This window comes from Oxyura jamaicensis, chromosome Z (genome assembly GCF_011077185.1).
Source record: "Oxyura jamaicensis isolate SHBP4307 breed ruddy duck chromosome Z, BPBGC_Ojam_1.0, whole genome shotgun sequence".
Taxonomy (NCBI): Eukaryota; Metazoa; Chordata; class Aves; order Anseriformes; family Anatidae; genus Oxyura; species Oxyura jamaicensis.
Window position 1 is genome coordinate 13,007,872 of NC_048926.1, and position 12,058 is coordinate 13,019,929.

General features: G+C 32.4%; 1 protein-coding gene across 3 annotated transcripts in view; it reads right to left on the bottom strand.

The window, feature by feature from the left end:
* CPLANE1 (ciliogenesis and planar polarity effector 1) overlaps positions 1–12,058 on the bottom strand; it is a 58,157-nt gene that overhangs the window by 15,060 nt on the left and 31,039 nt on the right. For 2 of the 3 annotated variants that reach the window (XM_035310303.1, XM_035310304.1), the window contains exons 29-39: positions 11,603–11,670; positions 10,537–10,619; positions 9,020–9,088; positions 7,265–7,457; positions 6,396–6,683; positions 5,379–6,131; positions 4,643–4,809; positions 3,532–3,655; positions 2,547–2,601; positions 1,058–1,162; positions 594–686 (exon numbers count right to left, since the gene is read on the bottom strand). In XM_035310303.1, the coding sequence (XP_035166194.1) occupies positions 594–686; positions 1,058–1,162; positions 2,547–2,601; positions 3,532–3,655; positions 4,643–4,809; positions 5,379–6,131; positions 6,396–6,683; positions 7,265–7,457; positions 9,020–9,088; positions 10,537–10,619; positions 11,603–11,670 (1,998 nt within the window). The remainder of the gene's footprint in view (positions 1–593; positions 687–1,057; positions 1,163–2,546; positions 2,602–3,531; positions 3,656–4,642; positions 4,810–5,378; positions 6,132–6,395; positions 6,684–7,264; positions 7,458–9,019; positions 9,089–10,536; positions 10,620–11,602; positions 11,671–12,058) is intronic. The other variant, XM_035310305.1, reaches the window with a different exon arrangement.

The following is a 12,058-nucleotide window of genomic DNA, read 5'->3' on the forward strand; positions in this document are numbered from 1 at the left end:
GTATCTTGACTTGATCCAAATAAATGACACTACTTGGCTAGAAAGACATCTAATTAGCTATTTGCAAAATATGCTATGTAGTAAAATAATCTTCCAAATGGAACAATGTTGTTGAATTTCAAAAGAAATGAAAACTTAATATGTTTATATGCTAGCATGGGGAAAATATTTAGGTAATTAATCTTATTTAGCACAATTTATCATGGATTTATGATTTTTGTGTGGGCAAAACACAAAACAAAACACATTATTTAGCCCAAAATAAAAATTAACTTCTATTTTGTATTCTACAAACTGAACTGAAATTTGACTGGAGTAAAGATTGAGCAGCACTAAAACGAATCTAAAACCTGTAAATATACCTCCTAATACACAAATACAAAAGCATGGGTACATTGTACTAAAGAAGATACAGCCAAATGTTTCATAAACAGGTTTATAATTATTTGACATTTGATTGAAAGAAATAGGATAAATTAGAATCTTATCAATACCCTGCATTAAGCTAACTCCTATAAAAAACATGTTAAGATGGTAATATTTTTATAGGCTTCCACAACAATAAATGAAATACACAAAGCCTGAAGCCACACCTGGCATGGGAACAGACATGGTTGACTCAATTTTTCGAACTTCAGAAACCTCAATTCCAGCACTGATTCCAACATCCTTATATGTTTTGAGCACTTGACAGGGAAAGAAAACAAAATGCATGAATCTAAGGAAGGACATTTATGGCATCATTTGAACTTACGTTTCTGATTTACAAGCTCATGATGAAAGGAAAGCTGGGGGGAAGAGGTAGGGAAGCGATTTCAGTCAAATGTGAAACATTGTCTAAAACATATTTAAATAAAGGGAATTTAAAAAGGAGCTCTCAGAAAATGTCACAGCAGAAGTGACTTACAGAAAGCATGTGGTGTCTCTTATACAATTGAATTAGTAACATTTTTATTTATAACTATTTAAGATAATATTGTTATTTACATTCCAATATCTTCTAGTTTAATACTTTTTTTGGTAACAAAATGTAAAAGCCCACACAGGTAGCACTTACCTGGATGAGTATTTGTACTTGCATCTTGAGTTTCTGCTGGCTTTTTTTTTGTAGAAGCCGTGTAATGTAGTTCTGCTGGAGTAGTAATTACTTCCTCCAGTTTGTCTAAAATACAGTAACACACAATAGCTGTCTATTAGTGCATGAATTAGAAATCTATAAAAGCATTGATTTTAGCTCAGTACTTGGGACCCAATAGATTTTTCTTTGCACTTCTGATAGATAATATTAACTTATCTCTAAGTATACTTTATGAATGGTATTAAGAAAAGTTTGTACTATCTGTCTTCTGCAAATATATAACTGTTGCAAAACTTACAATGCTGCACTGAATTAAAATCAAGGCTCAGTTTGGATGCGTAATGTTTACATATTTTAATATGCTGTGCAACAACCATTTGTTTCATATTTCAAAACGGTGGAAATATTTATGACATGTATACCTTTACTTCTGATATTTTTAGAGCTTTGCAAGACAGCATTTCTCTAAGGCCAGATTTCAGAGAATGGATTGCATTTTTTCCCCTGGTAGGACTAAATATTGTGCTGAATTAATGTCTTAGGAAGCACATCTTCTTTCTATAGCCATAATCTTCCTATTACAAGCCAGGAATACTGTATACATTGAGTTTCCTTTAAATATAGGAGTCTTAAATTTCATGTAATTAGAATATACTGGAAGAACCTTCTAAAACAAATGAAACAGATTTAGAATACAAAATCACTGTTATAAAAACATTTTTATGATTAATCACATGAACAGAAATCACTGTGAGCAATAGTTACTACTATTCATACAGCATAGTTTTACTCTTTCCAGCAGTCCATTGTTCATAAGCATAAATAAAACATTATCACTTACTTTCAAGAAAACTTAAAAAAATACTTCTAGAATCTTCAGGGGAATTATTCTGAGATTACACATAGTCAGGAAGTGTAGTGATAGGACAAGGGAGAATGGTTTTGAACTAAAGAGGGTAGGTTTAGATTAGACATTATGAAGAAATTCTTCACTCAGGGCGCTGGAACAGGTTGCCCAGAGGAGCTGTGGATGCCCCATCCCTGTGTTCAAGTGTTCAAGGCCAGCTTGGCTGGGGCTTTGGGCCATGTGTGTGTGTGTGTGTGTGTGTGTCTGTGTCTGTGTGTGTGTCTGTGTGTGTTAAACTATGTCCCTTCCAACCAAAGCCACTCTGTGATTCTGTACTTGGTATTAATCTTAAATTTGCCCTCTTTTCTCTCTACACCGATCCCCTAAGACTGACTAACCAAAAAGAGGACTGATTATCTAGTGTGTACCTTGAAAGGTTTTCTTAATTTTCTGGGGAAAGAACCCATAAATACACAATGTAGCTTGTATTTCTAAAGACTACACAGTTTGACTTATTAACATTTTGATACTGTCTTAATATAGAAATTTCTATGAAATCTAACAAACTTCAGTTTCTTGATTTTTGTAAGCACTCAAAGCATTAAAAGTATTTATACTTACCTACTGAAATGAAAACGTTATCTTGAAGGTGAGAGGTAGATTTTGCTTCTTGATCCTAATAAAAGGAGAAAAAGAACTAACTTAAAAATAGTTCCTGTCCCAATTAAAAGTTTTCTTGATGCTGTTAATTTTCCAATATACCTCCCCTGAATAATGATTTTAACAAAATCATTGTAGCATACTTTTCTTACCCCCTTTTTTTTTCTTTTTCTTGTGATCCATTCCCTTTTAGTGGAATTAAAGAGTATGCAAAATTCATTACCATATATACCTTTGGGGTGATCTGCAGTAATTGTGAGGTGACAGTAATATAAATTCCTCATCCTTCTTTTTCTATCCCTGCTGTATCATAATTAACATCTCCTAGCCCTGGGGATGCTCTCCAGTTGCTGTGCTAAACAGAGAAGTCTTAAAGAAGGAATGTTATAGATGAGAAATAAAGCTTACTGTTCTGTGTACTGAAAAGCCTGGCTTTAAATCTAGTACTGGCAAGGATAACCCTCAAAGATATTAAAACATATTAAAAAAAAGCTAGGTAAACAAACAGAAATGCATAAATCAAAACCCAGCTTGAGGAAGGGTTTTCTCTTCTCAGTGTCTTGGCTAAGACAGAAATGATACATCTTGCTCCCCATCTTGACTTTTCTATTGTCATCATTTAGCCTCACATGAAAAAAGTGGTGCCTGGGATATCTCTCCTGGAAGTACTGCTATGCTATTTTTTTTTCAGTTAGAGTTTGTGTTTATATTTATTTTTTAAATGTCAAAATAACTTATTCCACATAGGAAATGTCCCAGGAAAAACAAAAACAACCTTGGAATACTTTTTCCATCATAAATTTGTTATTTACAGGAAATATAAATGAAAAATGTATACTGTTTTTAAGGGAGAGCATGGAAGAAATATACATGATTGTTTTATTTTGTTTTGTCTTTCTGTTAATATTTGAATGGAAAAAGGCAAAGAAAAAACATTTTTCTATACCCCAGTCTCCGATTCAACAAGCATCACTGTATCATTAATACTGATAATGGAGTCATCTGGATGGAAGGACACAGTTGGTTTCTTCTTTTCCTCTTTCATTTGTTTTTCATCACGCCTCTTTTGTCTGCCAACGTATTAATTACAAATAAAAATTAGAACCACACTGTAATAATAGGAATATCTGTACTTTCTAAGAAATATTACTAGTTAGAAATAGTGAAATAATGGTGGAGAATATAAATACTACTGCTGCACAGAGTTCAAAGTATGACTTTCCATACCAGAAATCTACCTGAAATCATCGCAAGAACTCAAAACTATTTAACAGTTAGACCAAAATCCATTAATGGTGTTATATGCTAGTCATATTAAACATTACACACTGGATAATATTAAGTACCTACATTTTGTGTATAATAATAATAAAAAATCATTACAAAACAAAATGTCTGTAAGGAAACTCTAAGAAATACTCCAGCAAGAAACAAACCTCTGTTATCACTCAAATTATCTAATTAACTATTTTACTTAAAAAGTTGCAATTCTCTTTGGTATCTGAGAAGTAGATTCTAAGACAACAGTAGCCTTAAGAATTTCAACTGATAATATCAAAACAAGTAGTCCAAACTCCAGCTGCAGTTACCTACGTATTGGTTGTTTCTCACCTTAGTGTGAAAACATTCACCTTAGAGTCTGTTTCCAACTACCAGAGTTAAAAGCATCATAATCAGAAGCAACCATTCTGTTCTAGATGCAATGATGCCATTAACTCTTTCAGGGAAGGCATAGATCTGTGAAATGTGTGGTATCTATTGACATTATAAAAGAAGTGAACAGTGAGTTACATGCAACTTAAACTGTTTTAACTGCTTGTGAAGTCAATTAACAAAGTATAAATCAAATTTCAAAATTCATGTATAACAGAGCTTCTGAAACAAAATAAAATATCCCTTCAGCTCGAATTTTTCTGGCCACTGTCTGGAGTCATAATCAGAGCCTGTATCTTAATTTTTATTAAAACAGTATTTCCTTCTTGAAGATAACTAAAAATAATGATATGCAATAGAGACAGTCTTTCAAAATTAAGACCCACTTTAAAAGTTTGGCTTGCCTTTTTTTACTGCTCTGCACATCTCTTGGTTCAAATGGTTCAATATCAGTTTTTAGTAACTGGATAGATTCAGTTTGGCCCTGTCCATAGAATGTACTGGTCAAAGTATGATGGTGGTGGCATTGCTCAAATGCAATGAGATCTTGAAGTGGAATGAGTTTTGGCACCTGGAAGTGTTCAGAGAGAGAAAGAAAAATGAAACAGCGATAAAGGAATCAGGGAGAAGCCCAGTTATCCTGAATGAATAGAACAGGTCCTGTTTGGGATCTCAGTTATATAAACACAACTTAATTTATGGAGTGAAAATGTGCTGTTAACAAAACCAGAGGTAACATGTACACGTGCAAACTATTTCCAGAAAGTAACCTAAAAGATATGAATTTTCTCCACAGAACGTATTTCACAAATATTTTCATTGCTAATGTCTCTGGTTGAGGATGAAGGTAGGAAGCGTGCAATAAGGACAAAGACTGAAGAACCAGATTTCAAGGAAAAGCATTTACATTTAGATGGAATGGCAAGCATATGAGATTCTGTCAGAACAACATCTTTCAAAATATCAAGTTCTTAATATCTGTAAGACAAGGTTTTCTTCCCAAGCCTTTTAGCATTGTATTTCTGCCTATATAAAAGAACTGCCTGTAATCTGGAAACATTAACTTATTTTTGATGAATTAGAAACCATGAAACTGAAAAAGACCAGCAACTTAGAAAAATGTATTATTAAATACAATACCTTATTTTTTTGAAGTAAATTGGCATGAAGCAGTGATATTCCTGTGTGCTGGAATGTTTCTCTGCACTCAGTCTCCTTTGTTACAGGTTTAACAAGTATTGAAGCAGTTGTGATTGGCTGTCCTATAACTGGTGGAAGTCTAGGTACTGGGTCAAGCTGCAAGTGCAATAGTGGAATACCAGCCAGGTTTTGGGTGATCAGTTTATTATTCCCCACTTTTACATTACCAGAGAACTGCTGCTGACATGATACGTCTTGCTGTTCTTCATACTGATTTGTATTTAGGTGTTTGAGAGGTAGCTTATGCACAGTTTCTGCCCACCTTTTCTCTTCCTCATGTATTTGCCTTGGGATCTCAGGGTCAGTTCTACTCATACTTAAATGTGCTGTTGACTTGTTCTTTCTTGATGTGTATGATGACTGATGGTTCCATAAAGAATCTGATGAATTCCAAGCTTCTCGTGGTGTTTGGGGTGGTCTACCAAAAGCTGATGACATCTCTAGTGGATATAAAAATGCTGGTTTGGAATGATAACCTGATTCAAGTTTAAGCAAAGGAAATCCGTTTGAGTAATTCAGGGTTTTTGCAATAGGGATAAGCCTAGGTGTTTTCTGAACATCTGAGGAAGGAGCTAGGAGACGAACTTGTTTAACAGGAGCTGAAGAATGCAAATCTTGAGATGGTGGCATAAATCCTGTCTCTTTGCTGTGGCTTTCTAGCCGGCTTAAAGAAACAGACATATCCAGATGATTCTGAAAACAAAGAAAAAAGCATGTAAAAAGTACCCCGAGAAAGCGGCCATGCATTAAATATGGACAGAAATGGTGTGTATATATATACATATATAATGGTGTATGTATATATATATATATATATATATATAGGTAACTACCGCAATATATATATATATATATTGTCTACTGCAATGACTACAAGAAGATTTAGTAATTTAACAGGACAGATAACATATCAGATATACAGAACTGTCTTCGTAAATGACTCACTGATGTACTTACTCTTATGTTGCCATTGTTGCTTTCATCTTTTAAACTATTCCTTGGTTGAAAATCTGAGCTCTTTTGATCAGATTTTCCTTTATCTTCTTGAGTGGGCAGTTCAGTTTTCAAAAAAGCATTAGGAGAACATGAAGATCTTCCAGAGCCATTGCCTTTTGCCCTGTGTACAGTCTGGCTTCCTTCCAGGTGGACAGATTGATGCTGTTGTAAAATTTGTTGCAAATTTGGCAGGTTCGCACAGGATGACTGGACTATTTGCATTAAACTCATGAAGTTGATTTGCTGTAGCTGGATAGACACACACACACAAAATTAACACTAAAAAAAAAAAACTTTAACTGGGATCTTGGCAAAAATAACACCTTTAGGCTATGTTCTAACTGTTCACTATCTTGTTAATATAGGTGTCAAAATAACCAATATACCTAAGTTTCAATGATGATTCATTCGTATGATAGTTTATTGAAAAGGACTATACCTGCCACAGAAAGGTTATGCTAAACCAATAAAAATTCCTTCACTTCTTTTCTGAATATTAGGTTAATGTAAGTTTACATGGAATACTTTGAATGTGCTAACAAAAATTAATTTCTAGCATAGCCACAAAGTTATTGCAGTTTCAGAATCTTTCCTAACCTATGCAATTATGTGAACTAGAACACACTCTGAATTTTATTATTATATTACTCATTTTCTTGAGTCAAAAACAAACAAAAAAAGTCTCAAGTAAGTGTTCACAGTAACTACCTGAAACTGGAAATCTTTCATTTTTTTCTTTAAAGGGAACAAGTACCTTAAAACAGTAACTATCCCCATTGTTTAATAAAATTTTATACCGTGAACACCATTTTCAGTATTTTGATGCTCACCTGAACTAACTTAAACATTTCATCTTGGAGCATTTGCCTGACAGTTTCTGATGTGTTTTGTATCTCTTCTGTAGGAAGTTCTTTCTTGATGTCTTGTTTTTTTGCACACATGGAAGTATTGGAGACAACACTTGATACACTTGACATACCAATCAGAGAAGGCTGACTATGACTTACAGAAACCTCTACATTACTAAAGAACAGAACAAAAAGAACAAAACTGTTAGAAACATCCATAGATCAGAATCTATGCTAGGTTTTATTGAATAAATCCAGAATTTAAAAAAAAAAACAAAAAACATTATTTTTCTAAAGCATAATTAATTAAAGAATTTAACAATTAATACTGCACAGTCTTCGTTAGAGAGCATATATGACTTTTTTTTTTTTTTTTTCCTAATGCTTCCTAATATAATGAGTGAAAAACAGTAGTGAAGACATAAGATTTACCTGATTCTTAGTCAGGGTTATCTGAAACATTAACTTTGCTAGAGATACAGGCAGAAAACAATGGGTCTATTAATCATAAAACCAAAAAGGTGAGAGAAAATGGAGGACATTATTAACCAAAATGTGAGAGATAGCAGATCTACTTTCATTTAAATTACTGAATGTGTTTTTATCTATCTGGAATTAAAACCAACAACAAAATTGCAGATAAGAAAACTATTAAAATAACATGTACCAGATGATACAATATATTTAGTTTTCCAATTACTCATAGAGATAATTAGATCTTACAGAAGGTAAAGACTTAAGTAGATGAAGCACTTAAATGAAGTAGAGAGGGTTAGGATTTACATGACATTAAAAAGAAACATCTCTACCATCAGAATATAACCCAAAACACAACTCTCTACTTTCTCAGCTGTATCAAATGCTGACATTGGTAGGGGTACTCTGGAGGACTTCTCACAGCTGAACAGGATGGCATTCAAGAATATCAAGAAATGAAACCAAAGTGTAAAGCAATTGTTAAGAAGTAATATTGAAAAGATTTTGGATATGTAATAGGTGTGAACAGGAAATGTCTTCTTTTGGAAGACAATTAGAATGTATAACCATAGTATGAAATCCTGAAGTTGGAGAAAGCTTTTTATTTTTTTATTTAAAAAAAAAAAAAGCTATGAAAAACTTAAAATGGAAATGAGACTGGAGACAGAAAACAGAATACAAAGGGATGTGTATATCTGATCTTTCTGTAAGCTGAAATAATTCATACAGGACTATTCTAGAAAAAAAAAAAAGCTGACTCTTGACCCCTTTTCCCAATTCTAACATTCTCCCTGTTTACATGCATAGGCATAAACCTAATACCTCTATTTAGCAGTTGACAAAGGACATGCATGTTTTCATCAGTAAATAAAAATATAAATTTATAATACTATTGTACATAAGTTTTATGTAATAATATATCTATAGTAGTATTATAGAATTACCATAATATAATAAACATAATAATAATAATAAAATATTCTATCTGTAACCAAAAGAAAAAGCGTATCGCTTCCTGTGAAATCTGGTATCTCTGAACTGCTATTTAGCATGTTTGATTCATGTGATATTCTGAAAAAAAATGTAAGAGCATGTGATCCTCAAGGATTATGGCATAAAACATTTCAAGAAAGGCTACTCAGTACTACAGTTTGCAGGAATAAATATTTTGTAATCAAATCTACACGCGTTACTTGAGGCTGAAAATTTAATAGGCGTAGTCTATTATTTACTGTATAAAACATTATAGGTTTATCTTACCCAGGAACTTCTGAATCTTGTTCTAAAGAGAATGATTTAGAAATGGTGCTAGTAGCTACCTCAGTTGTGCTAAAAGAAATTTTAAAAGAAACTATTGTAAATACTACAATAATGTGCTGCTTATTTTCATTTCATATACATACACTTTTGTATATATACATATATACATATATATATAAAATTATACCTGTAAGCCATGATCAGAGCTATACTGAAGTGCATTGCTTCAAATACTGCATTATGCTGCAATTTGAGCTGGCAAATATTGACATTCATGCTTTGTCTCCCTAGCAATCAGAAACTGACTCAAACAAAAGCATTGAAAAAGTTCTGGCTGTTCACACAAACAGCAGGCAAAAAATAGGTTGATCTGAATTGACAAAAGAAGAGAAAATCCAATTTAAGCAATATTGTTAATAAGATTACAACCTGTATTCCTGAAAAAGAAAAGCCAGCATAATAAGAAACCTTTGAGAAGCATCTTATGTGCAGTTATTTTTGAAATTGTATTCTCAGATTTTCTAAAGTTAGGCCATTTTATAGTTCTTAAAAAACATTACATACAGAGTAGTATTGATTTATATGACATTATAATTAAGATTTTTAAAATATTAAGACATTCAGGCACTGTATATCAGAGACAAAGGTTTCATTATAAACAACTTTAGTGGATTTATAAAAATAATAAAAAAATTATTATTATAAAATAATAAAATAATAAAAACAGGTAGATATTTTACCCTCGTTAAATTAAAAAATCCCCAAACACCAATATTTCTCTTGATAAACAAAAAAAATCTTGTGCTTGTAGAAGGCTTCTTCCCTTCAGAGAAATCAAACTAGGTAGTAAACAACTCAAACTGATGATGTGACAGTCAAATTTATGAACTGTTTCCATAATTTTATGTACATTATATTTTAAATGTAGATATATTTTAAAATTTACATGTAGCTTACATGAAATTCTAAAAAGGCCAAAACGATGCAGATTTCTTGAGTTTTTAAGTTGTGTAAAACGTCTCCATCCCTCTCTCAAGAGCTAATGTGCTTATCATCTACAACCGTTTTTATCTCACCTTCTCCTTCCTACATACCAATGTCTTTCTTCTAAATTCTGTAAAATTTCTGATAAATTTCTTAGAATAAACAGCAGTGTTTAATCCAAAGATACTACTCCTAGTTTCGAGATGGAAAAAAACCTGAAGGCTTTTCCAGCTATTATTTCCAGCTATTCTCCAGTTATGTACTTCGTCCATAAATAAAATACTATTCCTTCCCACAAATCATGCCTCTATTGCTTGTTCATTACTAAACTAACCACTCATCCACCCAGCACTTTGTTTACGCGAAATGCCTGTGTATGTGGAATAGAACATAACTGAATGTTTTTTTCAGGTTATGATTTAGTTGCTATAAGGAACAAGAACCCATTAAGACTTGAATGAATTTGACAATTAACAAAATTACTTTAAATTTTTTAAACAAAGTTAAAAGGGAAATAAAAAAAAATCTCTCACACATTAGGTTCAGCCTTTCCTTCTTTTGCTTTTTCCGCCTTTTGATCTTCCTGTAGACTATCTACATCTGAAATGGAGACGTGCTGGAATATAAAAAGATGCATCTGAACATGTCAATTTTTATATTCCCCTTCTGAGTCAATGAATTTTTTTTTATTAGCCTAAGGCAAATACACTTCTGATTACTCAGCCACTAAAGCTCAGAAATATGGAGATATCCTAATGATTCATGTAATTTTTTTTTTCCAAGTCAGAATTATGGGTTTTTATTTTCAACTTCACATCCACATATAGCTCTGTGGAAATAAAGTCTGATAATCTTGCACCTCCTAGGTAAGAATGAACATGGGTAAACAACCCTTATATATGCAAACTATCCATAAACTAAGAAATTGCAATCTAGAGTACTTCCAGAGACTACGCTTATGCTGTTGCAATTCACATTTCAACATAGTAGTCTTTAGCCTATTTCAAAGGCTAGAGAATTATGATCGAAGATGATGCATGAGAACAAGGCTTATTTACAGATCTAAACTGAATTTTTAGACATAAACAAACAAAACGCACACCTTTATACTTTTAATTTAAAAGCAGGCAGGCAAGCAAACAACTCAGAGTTTTTAGTTAGTCACCCTGTGACAGCTTCAAAGTCAGTACACATTTTTAAAGAAAAAAGTTGTTAATACAGCTAGCTATTGTAAAGAATGTACACGTAAAATTCTATAAACCAGATGACTTTTTTTTTAGTTTTGTATATATGTGTACATGAAAAATTGTATATATTTATGTATAGTGTTACACATATATAGTTATATATCAGTTTATGTAGGCATACACACATTTATTATTACAAGCATGGAATCAGTTTTAAAAAGTGCTTACAGCAGACATTGTTTTACTGCTGTTTAATTACTTGTGACTTTCATTAACGATTTAGCTAGGGAAAATTTTCACTGATTCCAAATCCTTCAGGCCTTTGATTTTTATAAGTATATCAAGGAATTCAGGGTATTTTGGTAAGAGTATTCATATTAATTTGGTTCCTCTATGCAAGATGGTAACTTGCCTTTCCAGTTTTGATCCTGACAGAGCTATTGGAGCTCTTTGGAGTTTCATATGGCTCCTCAAAGAACTCTATAAAATAAACAAAAATATTCTAAATTAGAAAACTACATGACATAGAGCATTGTTTTGTCATTTCTGTCAGCTGGTTACATTTCTCCACTTGAGAGATCTCTCAGCAAATTTAAAAGTCGTGCTGTGGCTACTGATCATATGTGTCTGAAAAACAACAACAACAACAACAAAAAAAAACGACAAAAAACCTTAAAGCTTAGTTCCATGGTAGGAATATGATAAATTTAACCTCTGCTTCTTTTACAATTTTCAAATCATATTTCATACATGTTGTAATGGATATTTTGGAATTAAAGTAAATGAGAGAATTAAATATTTTACTATATCCAATTTCTGTAGTAAAAATAAGTTACATAGTGCAAAACTGATCAGAAAAAATATTGAG